A 24,551-nucleotide genomic window follows, 5' to 3' on the forward strand; every position below is an offset into this window, starting at 1 on the left:
GTAAGTGTATGTCATAAAGTTACCTGTTGATAGGACGAGTCCTCCGGGCGAAAATCGCTGCTTGTTTGTTCGAATTGAAGGTTGAAATGAGGGAGTCGGTGTAGCAGGTTGACCCACCACGGCGGTGAGTAGTTGACAACCGCTGCCATGGTATGAGGGCTGTGGACGCTTTAGGGAAACGGTGACCTGTGTGGTCAGTCAAAAATGAAATAATGGACTGAGCCCGCGTCATAGAGTTCTTGTTAGCAAGCGGTCCAGCAAAATCCGAGAGTTCTATGTCCGAAAGCAGAACGTCAGACCTAATGCATTGTGGTCCACCGTTAAACTGTACCAGAGATATCGGTTGTCACTTAACTATATCCATTGTCCTATAACACTCCCATGTTCACTTCTGTCATGTGTAATACTAAACTGTGTCGAAAAAAGCCGAAGGAGGAATAATGGGCTGCCCAGTCAACTGACGTTAACTTCACGAACACCCCCACGCAGATGACAGTCCATCCACCTTGTAGTTGCCTGACCGTCTAGTTATTAACTACTGTACAGATGACGTAACGTTATTTGGCTAACGGGATAGCTTCCCAACTCAACATGCAAGTAACCTTAGCTAGCTAGCCGGCTAACTATTGTTGTTGAGCAATTCTACAGAACGCATCCAATCCATTAAAATACTTTCGTAAGAATAAATGCGTAGCTAAAACATTTGATTTGATTCTCAATAATTCATTCTGGATTACAATTTGACTGTCCTTTCCTTGTTATCAGTCATAGCCAGTTGATTGTTACTCGTGTCCCAATGTAATCAAGTTAGCAGCGGGCTAGTTGGCTTGCTAACGAGTTTAGCGGATATATCCGTGGTTGCTCCAGTTCCATTTGCGCCCTTTGTCTTTTCTTCAATTTTCCTTAATGCTTTGATGACTACCAAGTATTTTACTGTATTGCTAAATTGTTTAAAGTAAACTATTCCTGTTCATTCACTAAAGATGAACAACAATCCGGTGAAGTGTTCAGGGGACTACGACGCTGCAACCTCCACACAATCTGATGCAGATTGCAGTCCCGCTCGCATCCACAACAACCCCACTCCTTACGCAGCGCCGCTATCTCGTTTGCAAATTATTTGTGTCTAGTGGCCTCTGGTGGCAAGATGGTGAAGCTGCACACACCCAGGCATATTTTGAGTAAGAGCGAGTTGTCGAGTCGACCTGCTTAGTAAAGGGATAAATGAACAAACTATTGGGCTCTATCCAGGAAATCATTATGACACACACACTGTACAATAACAACATGTGTGTAATTATCAATGTAGGGTCCTTGACTGTTACTTGACTGTTTTTTCTCTCCTTCAGGATCTATTGGAGGAGACAAATCACCCTGGAAAAGTCCTCGATTGTTAAAGTAAAGCTACCTTAATATAAAATGGCTCAAGTAAAAGTGAATGTAACCCAGTAAAATACTACTTGAGTAAAAGTACAAAGTAAAAGTAAATGTCACTGATGTGATCTTCCTGTCTGGGTTGGCGCCCCCCCCCCTTGGGTTGTGCCGTGGCGGAGATCTTTGTGGGCTATATATCCTTGTCTCAGGATGGTAAGTTGGTGGTTGAAGATATCCCTCTAGTGGTGTGGGGGCTGTGCTTTGGCAAAGTGGGTGGGGTTATATCCTTCCTGTTTGGCCCTGTCCGGGGGTATCATTGGATGGGGCCACAGTGTCTCCTGACCCCTCCTGTCTCAGCCTCTGGTATTTATGCTGCAGTAGTTTATGTGTCGGGGGGCTAGGGTCAGTTTGTTATATCTGGAGTACTTCTCCTGTCTTATCCGGTGTCCTGTGTGAATTTAAGTATGCTCTCTCTAATTCTCTCTTTCTTTCTCTCTGTCGGAGGACCTGAGCCCTAGGACCATGCCTCAGAACTACCTGGCATGATGACTCCTTGCTGTCCCCAGTCCACCTGGCCGTGCTGCTGCTCCAGTTTGAACTGTTCTGCCTGCGGCTATATAGTCAAAACTGTTCGCTGCTCTGGCTCCCCAATGGTGGAACAAACTCCCTCACGACGCCAGGACAGCGGAGTCAATCACCACCTTCCGGAGACACCTGAAACCCACCTCTTTAAGGAATACCTAGGATAGGATAAAGTAATCCTTCTCACCCCCCCCCCCCTTAAAAGATTTAGATGCACTATTGTAAAGTGGCTGTTCCACTCGATGTCATAAGGTGAATGCACCAATTTGTAAGTCGCTCTGGATAAGAGCGTCTGCTAAATGACTTAAATGTAAATGTAATGTAATGGCTATGGAATCCTGACCTGTTCACCGGACGTGCTACCTGTCACAGACAGGTTGTCTGTATTAGTAGGTTGTCTGTATTACAATGTGAAATCATTCTGCCCTGCCTCCCAACGCCCTATAGAGTTATTGCTAGCCATATCAAATCAAATTTTATTTGTCACATGTGCCAAATACAACAAGTATTACATTACTTACAAGCCCTTAACCAACAATGCTTTAAGAAGTTAAGAAAAATAAGTGTGAAGTAAAAAATATAAATATAATTAAACAGCAGCAGTAAAATAACAATAGCGGGGCTATATACAGGAGGTACTGGTACAGAGTCAATGTGCAGGGGCACCGGTTAGTTGAGGTAATATGTACATGGATAATAGTTAGTGACTATGCATATATAATCAACAGAGTAGCAGCAGTGTAAAAGAGGGCTCTAGGTAGCCCTTTGATTAGCTGTTCAGGAGTCTTCTGGCTGGTAGAAGCCTTTTGGACCTAGACTTGGCGCTCCAGTACCGCTTGCTGTAAGCTAAGTGTGTATGATACCTGTAATCTATGGCTTCTGCTTGGGGTATGTACGTAGGGTAGCTGTGGGGACGACGTCATCGATGCACTTATTGATGAAGCCAGTGACAGATGTGGTGTACTCCTCAATTCCATTGGAAGAATCCCAGAACATGTTCCAGTCTGTGCTAGCAAAACAGTCCTGTAGCTTAGCATCTGCTTCATCTGACCACTTTTTATCGACCGAGTCACTGGTGCTTCCTGCTTTATATTTTGCTTGTAAGCAGGAGTCTGGAGGATAGAATTATGGTCAGATTTGCCAAATGGTGGGTGAGGGAGAGCTTTGTGCAGGTCAGTGTGTGGAGTATAGTTTTTCCCTCTGGTTGCACAATTAACATGCTGATAGAAATTCGGTAAAACTGATTTAAGTTTCCCTGCATTAAAGTCTCCGGCCACTAGGAGCGCTGCCTCTGGATGAGCATTTTCCTGTTTGCCTATGGCTGTATACAGCCCATCGTGTGCGGTCTTAGTGCCAGCATCGGTTTGTGGTGGTAAATAGACAGCTACGAAGAATATAGATAAACTCTCTGGGCAAATAGTGTGGTCTACAGCTTATCATAGTGTGGTCCTTCTGTAGCTCAGTTGGTAGAGCATGACGCTTGTAACGCCAGGGTAGTGGGTTCGATCCCCGGGACCACCCATACGTACAATGTATGCACACATGACTGTAAGTCGCTTTGGATAAAAGCGTCTGCTAAATGGCATATACTATACAGACCTATTATTTGTCCATGCTGGTCATTTATGAACATTTGAACATCTTGGCCATGTTCTGTTATAATCTCCACCCGGCACAGCCAGAAGAGGACTGGTCACCCCTCATAGCTTGGTTCTTCTCTAGGTTTCTTCCTAGGTTTTGGCCTTTTTAGGGAGTTTTCCTAGCCAACACCTGCATTGCTTGCTGTTTGGGGTTTTAGGCTGGGTTTCTGTACAGCACTTTGAGATATCAGCTGATGTACGAAGGGCTATATAATTACATTTGATTTGGATTTGATTTGAAATTCCTTATATTTAGAAAACCAGATGGCACAATTTCCTTTTTTATTACTTTTTTTGACAGCCAGGGGCATGCTCCAACACTCAGACATAATTTACAAAGGAAGCATTTATGTTTAGTGAGTCCACCAGATCCGAGGCAGTAGAGATGACCAGGGACTTTCTCTTGATAAGTGTGTGAATTTGACCTTTTTCCTGTACTGCTAAGCATTCAAATTGTAACTAGTACTTTTGGCTGTCAGGGAAAATTTATGGAGTAAAAAGTACCCAATTTTCTTTCGGAATGTAGTAAAGTAAAAGTAAAAGTAGTCAACAATATAAATAGTACAGTAAAGAACAGATACCCCCCCCCCCCAAACTACTTAAGTAGTACTAAAAAGAATTTTTATAAAGTACTTTACACCACTGCGGTTAGGCTATGTCATAATTGTTCGGTTTCCAAAGTTGGACTGAGAGTGGGAAAGCAATTTTTTCGAGGGCAGAGGCATATTTGGGATTTTTCAATCCTTTGTGGGGGAGGATCCATATACAATAACACTTGTTCACCTATGCTCCTATGTTCTGGATTCCTAATATCCAGTTTGCAGTAATCCAGGTCTTGTTTAGTGCCTACAATAATGTTTGGACAGGTCTGAAATCTGGAAAATGTCCAAAGTTCACTACAACTTTAAGAAATAGTTCATTCTTCGGGTTTTTTTTCCATCAGGAAATCACATGGAGGTGCTGTCGTGCTCACATGACAATCTGAACTATGGCAGGCGAGCTCAATGAAGGTAATTTGCTAAATACATGTTATGTTCCACATCTTTATGTTGTAATTAAGAATGTGTTTTCGACTTTTTGTAAACGTTCTACGTGGCGACAGGGGAAATAATGTTTGTTTTTTTGAGGGGGGGGGTTATGTTTGTGATTGAATTCAGAGAACGCGGTGTGAAGTGTTCAGAGCTAAATAGTGTAGCCTACGATTCGTGATGTAACTACAAAACCTGTCAACTTTAACATAAACAGTAATATAGTTGGTTTACTACTCATCTGAGCATTAGATTACACGTTTAGCAAGGGTGTTTAATTTATTAGGATCCCTATTAGCTACTGCACATGCAGCAGCTACTCTTCCTGGGGTTCACATAAAATCTACAAATACATAGAAGTACAGAAGCGTAATAGACAAGAACATAAGATAGGTGTAATTAAGGGTGATTTGACAGATAACTGTAGGGCTATTTTATACAGTAGGGTAGGCTGCTGTACTCTTGCATTGGTCTGCTCATTGTCATGTTCTCATCTGTTGTGGATGTTACCTGTCCCATAGATTTACAATCTAGATTATATTTCTATGACCTGTCCAAATCACGTATTCAACGTTCCATAGCATAAGACTAGCCTGGTTGTCTTCTGTTTAGCTATTATATTCTATTATATATATATATTATTATACTCCTGTCATTTGCCTAAGAGACTTTAGGAAATCTTCATGTGAACATTCTATCGTTAATATTTCATCCTGATTCGATAACCCTCACAGCTATCATCCAATCACAATATTTATGCAAATTAGACTGATAGAAAAACATTCATTTAATTCATACATTTGATTAGAAGCATTCAAACATTGGGTATGCTGACGTAATACATGTCATTGTAAACATAACATTGGGTGTGGGGAGAGCAGAGGATTACGTTTAGCTTTTTTTTTTTTTTACCAGCGTCTTGGCAAACAAATGACAGGAGTGGAAAGTTAGTTGGTAACGTTACCCAGACTACCATAGGAAAATTGTCGCTAGTTTATTTTTGATTTTCTTTCATTATGAAAATGACATATGATTAAGTTTACTTCACTTTGTAAACATGTTTGCCAAAATACATAGATTATTTTAAGCACTGGTTTTCCCATACTTGTAACTGCCAGAATAATGGAAATGAGGGATACAAAGTATATTGAAAGCAGGTGGTTCCTGAGTTAATTAGGCAATTAACATCCTATCATGCTTAGGGTCATGTATAACAATGCTGGGCGGGCCATTATTTTGGCTACCGTGGCTATGCTATGGATTACAATGCCCCTATCCCACAGGGCACGAGGAAACCATATGCCATGGTTGAACAATTGTACACTTATGGGAGATTCTGGAGTGGTGTCTGAGACGGTGTTTTCCACCACCATCAACAAAATATCAAATGAAATTTCTTGCAAACTAATGAGGTCTGTCGCATTCCTCCAGTAGAGTTCCAGACACGTGTAGAATCTAAACCAAGATGCAATAAAGCTGGCCTGGATCGTGGTGCCCCAGCACCCTATTAAGACACTTTATGTTGGCATTTCCTTTATTTTGACAGTTACCTGTATGTACAGTGCCTTCAGAAAGTATTCACACCCCTTGACTTTTTCCACAATTTGTTGTGTTACAAGTTGGGATTAAAATGCATTTCATTGTCAACGATCTACACAAAATACTCTGTCAAAGTGGAAGAAAAATTCTAACATTTGGTAAAGAATTTATGTATAAAATAAAACACTAATAGATCTTGATTAAAAGTATTCAAACCCCTGACACAATTACATGTGAGAATCACCTTTGGCAGCGATTACAGCTGTGAGTCTTTCTGGGTAAGTATCTAAGAGCACACCTGGATTGTACAATATTTTCACATTATTCTTGAAAAAATTCTTCAAGCTCAGTAAAGTTGGTTGTTGATCATTGCTAGATAGCCATTTTCTTGGCATAGGTTTTCAAGCCAATTTAAGTCAAAACTGTAACTAAGCCACTCAGGAACATTCACTAGCAATGTTTCCATTAGCTTGTCCAGTGATTAATTTTTTTGGTCAACATTTAGAAAATATGTGACAATTACCTGCTAGAGTGCGTTTCCATTGAGCTATCTCGTTTCAATAAAAACACCTGGACGTAATGACATCACACACAAAAAAAATGACCGTGTCGATGTAAAAATGTAGTGGATGAAGTGTTTTCATTACCCATTTAAGCAAATTTTTGGCGACAACCTGTATGCCCTCCCACCTATCTGTTGCATGTCTCAGATAGCCCACAAAAGCTAACCTGTGTAGAATGCAATCATTTACTCATATTTGCCATATTCTAATAAGTCACATGTGCCAGCGTATCGCTGCAGTCGGTGCCATGGTAAAACTTGCACCCCTGTAGACCTGAAAGAATTTAATGGTGAAACTTGCCAACCAGACAAGCAAGGCGAAGCAATTCATGCATTCTTGATAGTCAGGACAATCCTTGTTCTGCAAAGAAACATAATATATTTTTTTTGTGTGGAAGCAATAGGCATTTAGAATTAAACCTGGAGTTGAGCTTTATAATTATACAGTTGCATCACATGCCGTGTTTACCTTCAAAATGATTAGGAAATCATCATTTATTCTAAAAACACAGATTCAATCATCATTTGTCAAAATACAGAAAGTTGAACAAAATAAAAATCCACCCGTCGAAAAAAAAAATGTTGTCGATCTTGAGAAAGTTTCTCCTATATCTGCCATTTCCATGACACATGTCGCAAGGATTCTTTTTGTTGCAACATTGCTTTGCTGTTGGAAAGCAGACTGAACCAGGTTTTCCTCTAGGATTTTGCCTGTGCTTACTGTAGCTATATTGTGTCTTCTATTATCCTAAGAAACTCCCTAGTCCTTGCTGATGACAAGCATACCCTTAACATGATGCAGCCAACATCATGCTTGATAATATGAAGAGTTGTACTCGGTGATCTGTTGTGTTGGATTTGTCCCAAACATTTTTTTGTATTCAGGACATAGTGTTTCTTTGACACATTTTTTGCAGTTCTACCTTAGTGCCTTATTGCAAACAGGATGCATATTTTTTAATATTTTATTCGGTACAGGCTTCCTTCTTTTAACTCTCATTTAGGTTAGTATTGTGGAGTAACAACATTGTTGTTGATTCATCCTTAGTTTTGTCTTATCACAGCCATTAAACTCTTTAACTGTTTAAAAATCACCATTGGGCTCATGGTGAAATCCCTGAGCTGTTTCCTTCCTCCCTGGCAACTGAGTTAGGAAGGACGCCTGTATCTTTGTAGTGACTGGGTGAATTGAGTGTAATTAATAACTTCACCATGCTCAAAGGGATATTCAATGTCTGTTTTTTTTACCCATCTACCAATAGGTGCTCTTCTTTGAGAAACATTGGAAAATCTCCCTGGTCTTTGTGGTGGATCTGAGTTTGAAATTAAGTGCTCGACTGAGGGACTTTCGTGTGTGTGGGGTACAGAGATGAGGTAGTCATTAAAAACTCATGTTAAACACTATTATTGCACTTGTTAAGAAAATATTTACTACTGAACCTATTTAGGCTTGCAATAACAGGGTTGAATACTTATTCACTCAAGACATTTCAGCTTTTCATTTTTAATTAGTTAACATTTCTAAAAACATCATTCCAATTTGACATTATGGGGTTCTGTGTGTGTGGACAAGTGACACAAAATCTCAATTTAATACATGTTAAATTAAGGCTGTAACACAACAGAATGCACTGTACATCCAAGTTAGCTAGACTTTAAATATATAGATTAGCTGGCTACTCACTAGCAGGTGGGCTTGTGCTTGAGATTGTTTGAGATCTGTGTTAAAGATGCACTATGCAGAAATCGCTCCGCCATTTCCTGGTTACTAAAATGTGAATAGTTTGCCTAATTTCAGTTTGTGTCAAAACAAGCAAATATAGTGTAGAGCATCATTGTATCATCTAAACCACTGTGAAATATATTTCCATTAGAAAAATATAGTATTTTCAGCTGTTTGAAGCTGATGTACAAAACCGAAAGTAAAAAACACAAAAACAAAACTTAAGTACAGGAAGCATAGAAATAGCACAAATAAAACAGATCTACAGCTTCTTAGACTTGCTTTCAGTGAGAATGACAGATCTATAACACACATTTCTATGTGAATATGCTTGGTTGCCCAAAAAGTTACATTTTACACCTTTAATTTTCTATAATGCCTGTTACCAGAATTTGGTCATTATTAGTGGATGTGCATGGCTATGGTAAAAAATGATATAACAAAAAGGTCATTTTTGTAGACTGATTTGAAGGCCAGATCAGTGATTTTTTTTGCAAAAATGCAGGTTAATCTAATTTTATTAAAATAATTATAATTAGTGACTCTTATGCTGAAGGCTTATTTTTAGCCTAGGTATAATTTTACAAGCCCTGAATTCAGCCCTACCTGCACCTTAGAGACTGCTGCCCTGTGTACATAGTCATTGAACACTGGCCACTTTGATTATATTTACATACTGTTTTACCCACTTTGTATGTATATACTCTATCCTAGTCAAGGCTTATCCTATATAACTACTGCTGTACACACCTTTTTATATTTATATACTGTCCATATTTTCACAACCATTATATGCATATACACTGAGTATACCAAACATTAGGAACACCTTCCTAATATTGAGTTGAACTCTCTCCCCCTCCCCCCCTCCAATTTTGCCGTCAGAACAGCCTCAATTTCACGGGGAATGGACGCTAAAAGGTGTCGAAAGGGATGCTGGCCCTTCTTGACTCCAATGCTTCACATAGTTGTGTCAAGTTGACTGGATGTCCTTTGGGTGGTGGACCATTCTTGATACACACACAAACGGTTCAGTGTGAAAAACCCAGTAGCGTTGCAGTTCTTGACACAAACCGGTGTGCCTGACACCTACTACCATACCCTGTTCAAAGCCACTTAACTCTTTTGCCTTGCTCATTCACCCTCTGAATGGCACACACACACAATCCATATCTCAATTGTCTCAAGGCTTGGAAATCCTTCTTTAACCTGTCTCCTCCCCTTCATCGACACTGATTTTAAGTGGATTTAACAAGTGACATCAATAAGGGATCATAGATTTCACATGGATTCACCTGGTCAGTCTGTCATGGATAGAACAGGTGTTCTTAATGTTTTGTACACTGTGTAAAATATCTATGTATCCGCACTCTGACATTGCTCATTCTGATATTTCTTTATTTCTGTGTTTGTGTGTTTCTGTATTGTTAGGTATTACTGCACTGTTGGAGCTAGAAACCTGCGATAACATTTACAAAATATGTGTACGCGACCAATACATTTGATTTGTTTCGGTTAAATGAAACACAGGTTTTGCCATGATGTTTAACCACAAATCATGCAATTTAATAGAAATGTCTTCATCCACATAAAACCATGCCTAATGGTTTGTGCACCTCCTCTCTCAGGATCAGTGCCTCCATACTACAGGGAGGTGTATGAGGCCATCCGGAGTAAGATAGAGGAACGAGTGCAGGTGGAGGTCTTCCAGAGGTTGCTCAGCAGAACAGATCTTCCCACTGCTGTGCAGGGCCAGGTGAACACCAACTTGTTCTTTACTTGTTGTCACATCTATGATTTAAAATGGCCGCCAAATGTGGAAAGGAAGTTCTGGCTGTTTGTGGGGTTTTTTTAGGCTCAAGTTTTTGTTGTTATGAAACAGAAGCACAGGCTGGTTTGTTATGTATTAGACCTATGGGTTTTCTATCCTCTTCCCTTCTTGGAAGAAATTCTGCAGAATAGGAAGTAGACGCTTAACATAAAATACTTGAAAAACATCTAGCGCTCTTTGATACAAACTATTCAAAGACCCTCTCAAGCCTATATTTGTTTTACCACTAAGTACTAAGGGGGTAATTACAATACTAGTTCCAGCACCAGTTATTAGAAAGGGTGGTTCCTGCAAACTATCTCCTTGCTGCCATTTAATTAGTGGTATTTGCTTCAGTAAAACTTACTCAAAAGTGATGGTATTTGAGGGGATGGCATTTAAAAGTTGTGTTATTCAAGAGCACATGGGACATGAAAAATACAACGTGTTACATCAATGAAGCGTTTCCATGGATAATGTGTATTTCAGCTTCGACCTCATGGTTCAGTTTGATGTTTCTTACTGTATTAGATCATTACTAAAGTGTTCTCTGCATTTTCTTGTCAACCACTGCTGAAATTAGGCCTTGGATTGAGCAATGACCTGCTAAGAGAGTCCTGTAATGTCCTGTCTTTTTCAGATTGCTGAGCATGTTGACTACACTGATGGATTCTTAAGCAAGTTATCCCTATATAAAGCACTGGCGTTGATCGCCCTTGCTCAGCAAGGAAAGCAACCAAGCCCAAAACTCTTAGAGAACTGCATACAAGGTAAGCCTTTTAACGAGTTGTTTTCAAGCAAGGACACAGCAGTAAATGTGCAGCTTAATCAGTGGCTTGACTGTTAAGTATCTAAGGTCAAAAACCTTTATGACCCCTATGAACAGCTTGTGTGAGAAAGTTCACTTCGCTATATATTATTGTGTGAAGTTGAATATGCATGTGATAAGCATTTGCACACAAAACAAGCAGGTGTGCTGTGCTAAAAAGCTAGTTTTATCAGAGTGTGTTGTATTTGTTGGCCGGTTTCCTCTAACCTCTGGGCATTGCGTCCGGGAATACACCAGCTCCCTTCCCATGTCTCCGTAAAATACACACAACCTTTCCCTGCCCTTTTTTCCTCTGGAACAGCTCTGTGAAAATCATAATGAAAGTTACAGGAAGAACTCTTCCCTCTCTCTTAAGTACACTTGTTTTTCTTGATTATATGAATCAGTTTACTTTCACATTCTGTGGCTAGGTTTTTGTGAAGAAAAGCATGAGTGTTAAAGTGTACAGTACCATTAAGTTGGAGAGGAGTCGTCGTCTTTGGTTTTTCAGAGGTAGCCATTACTCCAAACACAGCCCTGAGTTAGAGCTCTGTTCCAAAGCTCATATGATTATTTAGGGCCCTCTGTGTTATTCCAGTGCTGCCAATATGGCAGCTGACTGCTTTCTGTGAAACTGATGTCACGTTTTCTCTGCTGAGCTATGGTAGAGCTGGTTTCCTGGTTGTTGTAGGAGGACTATTAACTCATATCTCTGTGGAATGTCAAGGAGGGTTAAATTCAGGATCACATGAATCACACCATCATAATTGTTTTAAAGACTTAAGAGACATTTGAGTTTAGAGAGAGCTTTCTAATGGTGTCAAGTCTAATTTCCTCAAAATTACAAAAGATGTACTGCAGGGGTTGGTATTGGGACCTGTGCTCTTTACTATTTATATACAGTGCCGTGAAAAAGTATTTGCCCCCTTTCTAATTGTTTCCACTTTTGCATATGTTTGATACTGAATGTTATCAGATCTTCAACCAAATCCTAATATTAAATAAAGGGAAACTGAGTGAGCAAATAACACAACAATTACATATTTAATACATTTATTTCATAAATAAAGTTATACCACACCCAATGCTCCTGTGTGAAAAAGTAGTTGCCAACTTACACTCAATAACTGGTTGTGCCACCTTTAGCTGCAATGACTCACACTAAACACTTCCTGTAGTTGTTTATCAGTCTCACGTCAATGTGGAGGAATTTTGTACCACTCTTCCATGCACTGTTAAAACTCCGCAACATCTGTGGGTTTTCAAGCACTGGACTTTGACTAGGCCATTCCAAAACTTCAAATGTATTGCTTCCTAGCCATTTTCATGTAGGCTTGAATGTGTGTTTTTGATCATTGTCTTGCTGCACGACAAAGCTGTGCTTCAGCTTCAGCTCACAGATGGATGGCCTAACATTCTCCTGTAGAATTATCTGATGCAGAATTCATGGTTCCTTCTATTAAGACAAGTCGTCCAGGCCCTGAGGCAAACCATCACACTACCACCACCATGCTTGTCTGTTGGTAATGAGGTTCTTACTGTGGAATGCAGCATTTGGTTTTCGTCAGGCATAATGGGACCCATGTCATCCAAAAAGTTATACGTTTGAATCAATCATAGAACGTTCTTCCAAGAGTCTGCATTCCACAGTTAGAACCTCATGACAACCGTCAAGCATGGTGATGGTTTGGGGATGCTTTGCTGCCTCAGGCGATGTGAGACTGATCAACAACTACAGGAAGCATTTGGTTGCAGTCATTGCAGCTGAAGGTGGCACAACCAGTTATTGAGTGTACGGGGCAATTAATTTTTCACACAGTGGAATTGGGTGTTGCATAACTGTGAATTAAATAAAACAAGTTTAAAAAAAATGTTATTTGTAAACTCAGGTTCGCTTGATCTAATATTAGGTTTTGGTTGAAGATCTGATAACATTCAGTATCAAAAAATATGCTAAACAAATTGCAAAATCTGAAAGGGGGAAAATACTTTTACCAGACTGCAGCAAACCACTACTCTTAAACTGTGGGAAGCCATCTACCGTAGTGCACTTCACTGACAGTTTTAGTACTCATCACTGCATCATGTATCAGAAGGTTGGCTGGACCTCACTAAAATCCTGTAGATTATTTTATTACTCCTTGTTTACAAAGCTCTGCTCCACAAGATCCCAATATGCCTCACTTCCCTGTTGAAATATTTCAATATGAGATACCAATCCCGCTCCGAGGTTTTCTTAACTCTTGAGGTCCCGGTTGTCTCCACCAAGTTTGGTAAATTTGCCTTTCGTTTTAACGCACCACAGTTCTGGAATACCTTACAATCAATTTCCACCTGGATTCCCTGGTGTCGATAGGGCAGTTTAAAACTTTGTTGGTAAATGAGTTCACGGAAGTGTGCAATTGTTTCAATTGACTATTATAACTTGTTATAATGTATTTATAGCTGAATTGTAGTTTATTTTTTATATTTTGTTGTATTGATGCCGTTTTTGTCCTCAGGGCACCATTGCAAATGAGACACTGGTCTCAATTGGGCTCACTAGATGAAATAAAAGTAGGCAAAAAAATGTGAATGGGAGAATTCAAGTGTCTGAAGTATCAGAGGGCCACTAAGGGAGGTGAAATGTCAAATGTACACTGGAACATGATTGCTTTTCCCACACAACATGGATGTGTGTAGGAAAATGTTTTATATTCAAATCCGCACTACAGGAAATCATAAATGATGTTTATTAGTTCAAAAGAGCTGGATGTTTACACTTTGTCTGTGAGCATAGATGTGCTGATTGCCTTCTAGATAAATGAGTCGATGTTTGACTTGGTGTTTGTTTGACAGAGTTCCCTAAGCCCCAACTTGGTGAGTTCAAGGACCTCCAGACTCTGAGGATGCAGCCAACTCAGGAGAGCCCCCTCACGGTGCCCCAGACCCTGGGAAAGCTGCTTTCCAGGGATACAGTCCAGGTGGAGCTCATTCCTGAAAAGAAGGGTCTGTTCCTCAAACACGTGGAGTACCAGATCACCAGCCAGGTGAAGGCTGCATTTAATTACATATGATTGTAACATAAATGGGCTTTGTTAGATGAACAGTCGAGGAAGTTATTAATAGGAAAGGTAAGGCACATACTTTACCATGCATTTACCTTTTTACTTCAAATAAGTCACTTTTGTGCATGACAAGCAACATTTATTAATAGGAATTTTGATCATAACTCCAAAAATTCTGTAATTCCCTCTGGCTCTATTCCTGGCTTCTCAATTATTTCTGCATTTTTGGCTTGGTGAAACGAATGGCTTTAATGCTTGTCCATCTAAGAATGAATGTATACATACAGTACATTGCATCATTTACACTGGATGCCTAAGCTGAACAGAGCTGGTGTTGTTTCTGTGCCGTGAGCATTCACAATTAGTATGAACTAAAGCCAACACATGACAAACGCATCCATTGTCAATATATTTGTTGAATTCACAACCCCAAAGCATTATGTTATTTTGCACATCTCGGTTATTCACAGATGTAATATTTGTTTGAACCTTTTCAGCATTTTAAGATATCTGTTTACCGGCGGTACAGTGATTTCGATGTCTTCCACGAGCTCTTGCTGCAGAGGTTTGCCTACAGAATGGTGCCTGCGTTGCCGCCTAAGAGAATGCTGAAAGGAGGTATATGAAGGATGTCAATCAGAACGTTTGATTATTAGGAGGAGAGTGAGGCTTTGAACTGTAAATAAGTGTTCCACTCTGCATTAGAGCTGGGGTCCCGCTGATCCAGAGGAACTCCAATTGTATTAATCCAACTTCACCCGTGTTCTCACATCCAGACATGAACTCTGTCTTTATATTACCATTATTAGATACCAATGTTATTACTTTATTCAGGGTTGGGCGGATAACTTGAAAAATGTAATCCGTTACTGATTACAGTTACATGATAAATAATCTTTTGGATTACTCCAAATAAGTATCTGATTACAATTGGATTACTTTTGCATTACTTTAACTTCTAGCACTCAGACATATGTGAAAATGCTTAAAAATGTTGATTTAATATAGAATTTTTTCATTTAGTGACATTATTATTTCCAAATGGGGTGAAAGCCTAAAGATCCTATAATTCATGTTATGTTCTATGTGTAAGAGCATAATCATAGGGCTCCATACTAGCATTTTCACTTGTTGGCACCAGCCCATGATTTGGTTACAACACAATTGCTGTGGGGTCACACAATAGAAAAACAATGGTAGCCTTATCATCTTATAAAGTAATTCAACATTTTTATTCAGAGGTGTGCTAGACTACTAACACGGTATGATTCAAGAAATACATGGTTTATTCTAACATCATGTTCAAGTACAACTGCATGATTCCAGCTATTTTGAATTGCAACCTAAACCGATGATTGTCATGGACTTGGGGTTTGGCAACTAGGCAATTGTTATTATTTTACTATGAAAATAAGCTTACAGAATTTTTTTTTTGATCAACAGATATTCATTTGTCGACATCTTTTTGGGCGCTAATTTATTTGGGGCTAATTCACCAGATGAGGATGTGGTTAGCTAGATTTCTAACTCAAAATATAGCCTATTACTTATCGTTAGCCGTGAAATGTATATCTAACAGTACATTTAATATATATGCCTATGCACCTACCTTTAATGCTCAACGTGAGTGCCCTTTGTTGGATATTAAAACACAATTTCAGACCAGAAAGCTTAGACCCTTTTCTCTTAAACAGTAACCACATTGGTTGCATTCAGTAGTGTTTTCCCCATGATTAGGCCTACATTTTGAAATATTGTGCATTCTAAAAGCATTTCACGAAGGAAAGAGAGATTAAAACTGCACTGCTTCAAAGCAGCAAGCAGGAACTCTGTAGTCCAGATGATTTGCATTGGCCAGTGAGCCAGGTGTCAATGTTTTGGAAGCTTTACCAATTCATTCAACCACAAAAGAAGCCATCCACCCTTAATGGGCAATCAGCAGAATAATATAATCTCTGAGAGCATGTGAGAAGTGCTGATGGTGCTCTAAATGACAGCAATGATGTCAAAGTTTTATCAAGCCGAAGTATAGATAGATAAAGTAATCCCGAAAGTAATTAGCTGTTTTTAAGAATGTAAGTAATCCGATTACACTTTTTTTTTTTTTAAAGTAATCCAGGTTGATTAGTTAGTTCAAGGGCCAACCCTGACTGTATTACATAAAATGGTATGAGCTCTTCTGTTTTACGGAAGCAGAACAACTGAATATGCTGGCTCTTTAACTGACCTCTGTCTACAGTCCTGACCTCCATGTCTGAGAGGGACTTTATAGAGGGAAGGCGGCGTGCTCTGGGCCGGTTCATCAACCTAGTGGCACGACACCCCTTCTTCTCCGAGGACGAACTGGTCAAGACCTTTCTCACCTTCAACGGCTCGGTACGTCTCTGCTACTGAAAAGACCACCTTTCTCCATCTCTGCTAGTCATCTACGCCAAGATCACATTGTTCTTTGGCTTGCCATGGATAATGACTGTACTGCTCACACAACTTTACTCTCTCGCTTACTCTCAGGACGTTCAGGTGAAAATGCGTGATGCTTGCAAGAAAGTGGGAGATGAATTCATGACTAATACAATGGCAACTCTGGCAAAGGTTTGTATTGTTTCTATTATGAAATGGTACATCAAATGACTATTTGAAGTCCTACTGAGACGCAGCAGTGTGAGTCTTGGTACATCTGTGCTGTAGGATTATCTCCCAGCTGATATCCAGGCCCAGTTTTCATCAAGCAGAGAACTGATCAGGAATATTCACAACAGCTTTCACAAGCTGCGGGACCGGGCAGAGAAGATGGCCGAGCGCTCCAAGGAAAACGCCGCTGATTTGCTCATGTTTGGAAGGGAGCTCAGGTACAGAACTCAGCATTTACAGGGCATAAAACTCTCTTTCTCTATCGCCCCTCTCTACCCAAGCGTTTTAGCCCAGGGAAACGTATTATGCTAGCTACCCCACCCATACAACAGTTTTGGGGAAGAAAATGTTGGCAATTGTAAAGGATTTGTTTCCTTTTCCTTTTCAGGGTTTTCACTTCAAATCGTTTTTGTAAGCCAAGACACCGTACTGGTCCAGCTTCTCTAGTTATGCTTTCTGTTGCAGTACACTGGGCTCTGATGGTTCACCCATTCCCTCTCTGGCCTCATCCCAAAGCACCTGGGGCATTCTCCGTCAGTCTCTGAAAGGCCTTTCCGTGGAGTTTGCTCTGCTAGCCGACAAAGGTGCTCAGCAGGTACAATCCAGCTCACTGTATACGTACCACCTGCTCTCCTGTGGTATTGCCAAACTCATAATCATTTATTCATTGATATCTTAAGGGGAGGAGAGAAGAGGATGACGTCGTGGAAAAACTGAATCTATTCTTGGATTTGCTGCAATCATACAGAGTGAGTTTGAGAAATGTAAAAAAAAATCAATTTACTGAAGAACTCTGTATCAAGTTAATGCAATGCTACTGGTGTTATTACAAATGCACTACACTGGTATAACAGCAACTTAATTTAGAGTGTTAACAATATATCTTTGACCCGTGTGGCTCACTTGGTAGAGCATGGTGCTTGCAACGCCAGGGTTGTGGGTTTCCCACGTGGGACCAGTACAAATAAGTACCACTTACTGTAAGTGGTTCTGGACAAGTGTCTGCTAAATACTATAATGTAAAAATAGGGTAGTTATTTCTTACCGTGTGGTTGTGTCCCGTAGGATCTGTGTGAGCGGCATGAGAAGGGAGTATTGCACGAGCACCAGAGAGCGCTGCAGAAGTACGGCATGATGAAGAGGCAGATGATGAGTGCCACAGTGCAGCCCAAAGAGCAGGTGTCAGTGGAGCAACTGGAGTCTCGCATTGTGCAGGTTCTCTTTCTCATTCATTACATCTCCTTCTCTTACCCCCCCCCCCCCTCGCTCTCTCTCTGTGCTTGAAAAGCTGTCTTCTTTCCTCATTTACTCAGGGTTGTCACACGTCAAATCAACACTGTTGTCAGGATAATGAAGATGAAATAATGTCATCACAGGCCAACCCACCCTCCCTCGGAGAGACTGTGTCCTCTCTGACATTGAGAGGAAGGAGGGAACAGCATTTTCCTAGATGCCATCATTTGGGAGTTGATTGATACCCTGGTATAAGGATTGATATCCTTGTAGGTCCTACAGCATTTCTCATACTAAACCGTCTTAGGAAGATATTGCATTTGACAGTTGGGCATTTCAGCCTTTAGAATGGATCTCATATGTCATGTCTTTCAACACTGACTCCTACAGACAAGGCCATGACAGCATGGTCTTATGATCAATGAGGTTGTTCCTCTTGATAACCATCATATGGTTGTGGTTTGTGAAGCAATGGTTTGTATCCTCCCCCAACAGCAGGAGAACGCCATTCAGACCATGGAACTGCGGAACTACTTCTCCCTGTTCTGCCTTCACCAGGAGACACAGCTCATCTTCACATACCTGCCCATCACCTCTCACATCCTGGGAGCCTTCGTCAACTCACAGGTCCAAGGTCACCAAGAGGTGAGACTCACCTGGAAATATACAGTGTCAGGATTGAGTTGTAGTAGTGGAGCACACAGTTCATTAGGTTGATGTGTGTTGATTCTAATCTTTAATAGATAATACAATTATAAGATGATCGTCTATAGAATTTTGGCCAGAGGATGCTTTCATTGTAACAGACTACTTTGTTTGTTTGATAACTAGATGGGTGCAGTGTGGAATGATCTCCAGGAGAAGCTTGGGTGTCTCTTTGGGGTCGATGAAATGCAATCCCCCCCTCTTACACCCAAGTAGACACCCATGTCCCCTTCTCTCTCAACAAGCGATGAATATGCTGCTTTGCAAGCCAAGAAGACAGTCACTCTCAGAAGGGACTGATGGTGAACTGTTTTCATAAAACCTTGAAAAACACTACAAACTGTGCCTTAAGTATAAATCAGTGGTGAGTAAATGCAGTTTACTCAACCTTTTTTTCATTTTCTTTGTGGGACAGTTCATCCACCTTTTGTGGAAAAATGCATTGAAGTATAGGGAGCACTACTTTTTTTCTCTGCTACTCGGCGAACAGTTTACCCACTTTTTATTTTTTTTACCACTACATCACTGATTTCAATGAATGGATGTGGTCTGTAGCTCGAGATATATTATACCGTACGTGCATCCTCACTAGGGATGTCAGAGGTTGATCAAAGGAGCTCATTGGGAAGTGGAAGAGTGCTTTGAAGGATGTGTACTGCTGCCTTGCTGTATGAGAAGAGGAAAATATGGATTTCATAATTGATATATAGGGAACATTTTGTTGAAAAGCTGGACACTTTCTGTGTTATTTTGTAGCTCAATGCCTTTACCATATGAGGGACTTCTTACCTACACATCTTGGAGGATCATTCGCCTATGTCGAGGTATAATGTAGTGTCTTATTGCAGGCAGACACATGTAAGAATGTATTTGCGTGTAAGAATACACTAATTAAGCTGATTGAAGATGTTGCCACACAGGGAAGATACGTTTCCTTGCCGCAGCCAGGTTGTGGCAACATAACCTTTGTGTTTAAAATGACTAGTGTAAATGTTTAAGATGTTTAGAAAGATTCTAATCAGGGCACGGGCTCATTTCTGAAAAAAGACAGGCAAACCAATATGTATTAAAGTAAATGTAGTAGCAGCATGCTATTCAATGGTTTGTTGTGAAGTGCAACATAAGTATTAATCATCCTACTGACCACACTTGTGCAACTGGGCTTGCTAGCTTGTGTTGATATTCGGGTAAAGGCCTTCAGATTCCTTGCTTCAATCGAATCTTCGTTGCAATACTGTGAAAAGCTGCTTCAGTTTCTACGCCTGAGCAAGCTATCAAGAGGAAGAAGTTTGATCAAATTAAAATAATTTATGATTTATGACTGATATAACACTCCACGTGACCAATGGTGAACATACCAAAGAAACATGCTACAATGCCACATAGTTATTAGTGCAATTAAGTAGTAATTATCCTGTAATATCTTATTTCAGGTAGAAATTAAATGTGCTCTGTGTTAATGCTATTGACCTGTTTGCAATGTTTGTTTCAATTAAGATGCAATAATGGTGGTTCAGTGTTTACTTAATGTAGATTTGAAGAAAACTAGATGCAATATTTTTCTGTGTATGCAATATTCAAGAATATTCTCCGATTGATCTTTTTCAAGAATATACCCAATGATTTATTGTCCTCTTATTCAACAGTATACATTGATTTAATGGCTAAAGCATAAGATTATGTTGATAAAGTTTCTCATTATTTGATCTGATGAAACATTTCTTTTTTCACTCACAATTTAACGTTTACGTAACCTGTTCTTGCGAAATTCAGCCTCTTCTTGCAGGATGTGCAAATTGCATGTGTTTTACATGTAATTAAAGTACAGGAATGAGGCTGTGTAATAAAATGTTGTCTGAGTAATATTAGACGTTTTGTTATTCAATGCAGTATTGTGTCTTCTCTGTGGAACTGTTAATTGGTTCCTCACAAGTTCTTATTATTGTGTCAACATGAGATATTGTCATAACCTTATTTTTTTGTCGAGTCTTAAAAATTTAGAGTAACAAATGCTTTATGATCTTTGAGAAAGAACATTTGAATTGGGTGAAGGATGTAGATACAGGAACATTTAACTATTGTACAGTTTTATGTTGAATCTCACTTCATGTTAAATAAAAAGTATCAGATACCCATCTCATTGTTGGGCTCCCGAGTGGCACAGCAGTCTAAGGCACTGCTTCTCAGTGCAAGAGGTACCTGGTTCGAATCCAGGCTGTATCACATCCGACTGTGATTGAGCGGCGCACCATTGTCCCAGTGTCGTCCGGAGCAGGCCGTCATTGTAAATAAAAATGTATTAACTGACTTACCTAGTGAAAGGTTAAAGAAATATAAAAAGTTGAACAATCAAAATTATTTGTCATTCCACCTTTTTTATTTTATTTCACCTTTATTTAACCAGATAGGCAAGTTGAGAACAAGTTCTCATTTACAATTGCGACCTGGCCAAGATAAAGCAAAGCAGTTCGACACATACAACGACACAGAGTTGCACATGGAGTAAAACAAATATACAGTCAATAATACAGTATAAACAAGACTATATACGATGTGAGCAAATGAGGTGAGAAGCGAGGTAAAGGCAAAAAAAAGGCCATGGTGGCAAAGTAAATACTTCTGTAGCTCAGTTGGTAGAGCATGGCGCTTGTAACGCCAGGTTAAATCCCGGGACCAAACGTAGAATGTATGCACACATGACTGTAAGTCGCTTTGGATAAAAGCGTCTGCTAAATGGCATATATTATTATTATTATTATAAATACAATATAGCAAGTAAAACACTGGAATGGTAGATTTGCAGTGGAAGAATGTGCAAAGTAGAAATAAAAACAATGGGGTGCAAAGGAGCAAAATAAATAAAATAAATACAGGGAAAGAGGTAGTTGTTTGGGCTAAATTATAGGTGGGCTATGTACAGGTGCAGTAATCTGTGAGCTGCTCTGACAGTTGGTGCTTAAAGCTAGTGAGGGAGATAAGTGTTTTCAGTTTCAGAGATTTTTGTAGTTTGTTCAGTCATTGGCAGCAGAGAACTGGAAGGAGAGGCGGCCATAGAAAGAATTGGTTTTGGGGGTGACCAGAGAGATATACCTGCTGGAGCGCGTGCTACAGGTGGGTGATGCTATGGTGACCAGCGAGCTGAGATAAGGGGGGACTTTACCTAGCAGGGTCTTGTAGATGACATGGAGCCAGTGGGTTTGGCGACGATTTTGAAGTGAGGGCCAGCTAACGAGAGCGTACAGGTCGCAATGGTGGGTAATATATGGGGCTTTGGTGACAAAACGGATTGCATTGTGATAGACTGCATCCAATTTGTTGAGTAGAGTATTGGAGGCTATTTTGTAAATGACATCACCAAAGTCGAGGATTGGTAGGATGGTCAGTTTTACAAGGGTATGTTTGGCAGCATGAGTAAAGGATGCTTTGTTGCGAAAGCCGATTCTAGATTTAACTTTGGATTGGAGATGTTTGATGTGGGTCTGGAAGGAGAGTTTACAGTCTAACCAGACACCTAGGTATTTGTAGTTGTCCACGTATTCTAAGTCAGAGCCATCCAGAGTAGTGATGTTGGACAGGCGGGCAAGTGCAGGCAGCGATCGGTTGAAGAGCATACATTTAGTTTTACTTGTATTTAAGAGTAATTGGAGGCCATGGAAGGAGAGTTGTATGGCATTGAAGCTTGCCTGGAGGGTTGTTAACAGTGTCCAAAGAAGGGCCAGAAGTATACAGAATGTTGTCGTCTGCGTAGAGGTGGATCAGAGACTCACCAGCAGCAAGAGCGACATCATTGATGTATACAGAGAAGAGAGTCGGTCCAATAATTGAACCCTGTGGCACCCCCATAGAGACTACCAGAGGTCCGGACAGCAGACCCTCCGATTTGACACACTGAACCCTATCAGAGAAGTAGTTGGTGAACCAGGCGAGGCAATCATTTGAGGAACCAAGGCTGTCGAGTCTGCCGATGAGGATGTGGTGATTGACAGAGTCGAAAACCTTGGCCAGATCAATAAATACAGCTGCACAGTAATGTTTCTTATCGATGGCGGTTAAGATATCGTTTAGGACCTTGAGCGTGGCTGAGGTGCTCCCATGACCAGCTCTGAAACCAGATTGCATAGCAGAGAAGATATGGTGAGATTCGAAATGGTCAGTAATCGGTTTGTTGACTTGGCTTTCGAAAACCTTAGAAAGGCAGGGTAGGATAGATATAGCAGTTTGGGTCAAGAGTGTCCCCCCCTTTGAACAGGGGGATGACCTCAGCTGCTTTCCAATCTTTGGGAATCTCAGACGACACGAAAGAGAGGTTGAACAGGCTAGTAATAGGGGTGGCAACAATTTCGGCAGATCATTTTAGAAAGAAGGAGTCCAGATTGTCTAGCCCGGCTGATTTGTAGGGGTCCAGATTTTGCAGCTCTTTCAGAACATCAGCTGACTGGATTTGGGAGGAGAAATGGGGAAGGCTTGGGTGAGTTGCTGTGGGGGGTGCAGTGCTGTTGACCGGGGTAGGAGTAGCCAGGTGGAAAGCATGGCCAGCCGTAAAAAAAATGCATATTGAAATTCTCAATTATAGTGGATTTATCAGTGGTGACAGTATTTCCTATCTTCAGTGCAGTGGGCAGCTGCGAGGAGGTGTTCTTATTCTCCATGGACTTTACAGTGTCCCAGAACTTTTTTGAGTTAGTATTGCAGGAAGCAAATTTCTGCTTGAAAAAGCTAGCCTTGGCTTTTCTAACTGCCTGTGTATAATGGTTTCTAGCTTCCCTGAACAGCTGCATATCACGGGGGCTGTTCGATGCTAATGCAGAACGCCATAGGATGTTTTTGTGTTGGTTAAGGGCAGTCAGGTCTGGGGAGAACCAAGGGCTATATCTGTTCCTGGTTCTAAATTTCTTGAATGGGGCATGCTTATTTAAGATGGTTAGGAAGGCATTTAAAACAATAACCAGGCATCCTCTACTGACGGGATGAGATCAATATCCTTCCAGGATACCCCGGCCAGGTCGATTAGAAAGGCCTGCTCGGTGTTTCAGGATGCGTTTGACAGTGATGAGTGGAGGTCGTTTGACCACTGACCCATTACGGATGCAGGCAATGAGGCAGTGATCGCTGAGATCTTGGTTGAAGACAGCAGAGGTGTATTTAGAGGGCAAGTTGGTTAGGATGATATCTATGAGGGTGCCTGTGTTTAAGGCTTTGGGGAGGTACCTGGTAGGTTCATTGATAATTTGTGTGAGATTGAGGGCATCAAGCTTAGATTGTAGGATGGCTGGGGTGTTAAGCATGTTCCAGTTTAGGTCGCCTAGCAGCACGAGCTCTGAAGATAGATGGGGAGCAATCAGTTCACATATGGTGTCCAGAGCACAGCTGGGGGCAGAGGGTGGTCTATAGCAGGCGGAAACGGTGAGAGACTAGTTCTTAGAGAGGTGGATTTTTAAAAGTAGAAGTTCAAATTGTTTGGGTACAGACCTGGATAGTAGGACAGAACTCTGTAGGCTATCTTTGCAGTAGATTGCAACACCGCCCCTTTTGGCAGTTCTATCTTGTCTGAAAATGTTGTAGTTTGGGATGAACATTTCAGAATTTTTGGTGGTCTTCCTAAGCCAGGATTCAGACACAGCTAGAACATCCGGGTTGGCAGAGTGTGCTAAAGCAGTGAATAAAACAAACTTAGGGAGGTGGCTTCTAATGTTAACATGCATGAAACCAAGGCTATTACGGTTACAGAAGTCATCAAAAGACAGCGCCTGGGGAATAGGAGTGGAGCTAGGCACTGCAGGGCCTGGGTTTACCTCTACATCGCCAGAGGAACAGAGGAGGAGTAGGATAAGGGTACGGCTGGTCATCTAGAACGTCTGGAACAGAGAGT

General features: G+C 40.7%; 2 protein-coding genes across 3 annotated transcripts in view; one reads left to right on the top strand and one right to left on the bottom strand.

The window, feature by feature from the left end:
• ttyh3a (tweety family member 3a) overlaps positions 1–1,062 on the bottom strand; it is a 63,886-nt gene extending 62,824 nt beyond the window's left edge. The window contains exon 1 of one of the 2 annotated variants that reach the window (XM_046330855.1): positions 24–1,060. In XM_046330855.1, coding sequence (XP_046186811.1) covers positions 24–149 — 126 coding nt within the window. In that variant the 5' untranslated portion in view covers positions 150–1,060. Of the gene's footprint in view, positions 1–23 lie in introns of both variants that reach the window. The other variant, XM_046330857.1, reaches the window with a different exon arrangement.
• snx8a (sorting nexin 8a) lies at positions 106–20,817 on the top strand. The gene is made up of 14 exons (XM_046330858.1): positions 106–124; positions 4,540–4,606; positions 10,077–10,204; positions 10,899–11,028; positions 13,905–14,095; positions 14,611–14,731; positions 16,353–16,489; positions 16,625–16,705; positions 16,802–16,962; positions 17,210–17,339; positions 17,425–17,493; positions 17,810–17,959; positions 18,473–18,622; positions 18,809–20,817. Exons 2-14 carry the CDS (start codon positions 4,585–4,587, stop codon positions 18,896–18,898), a joined length of 1,560 nt encoding a protein of 519 aa, XP_046186814.1. The 5' UTR covers positions 106–124; positions 4,540–4,584; the 3' UTR covers positions 18,899–20,817.
• The last annotated feature ends 3,734 nt before the right edge of the window (positions 20,818–24,551 follow it).

This window comes from Oncorhynchus gorbuscha, linkage group LG26, assembly GCF_021184085.1.
Source record: "Oncorhynchus gorbuscha isolate QuinsamMale2020 ecotype Even-year linkage group LG26, OgorEven_v1.0, whole genome shotgun sequence".
Taxonomy (NCBI): Eukaryota; Metazoa; Chordata; class Actinopteri; order Salmoniformes; family Salmonidae; genus Oncorhynchus; species Oncorhynchus gorbuscha.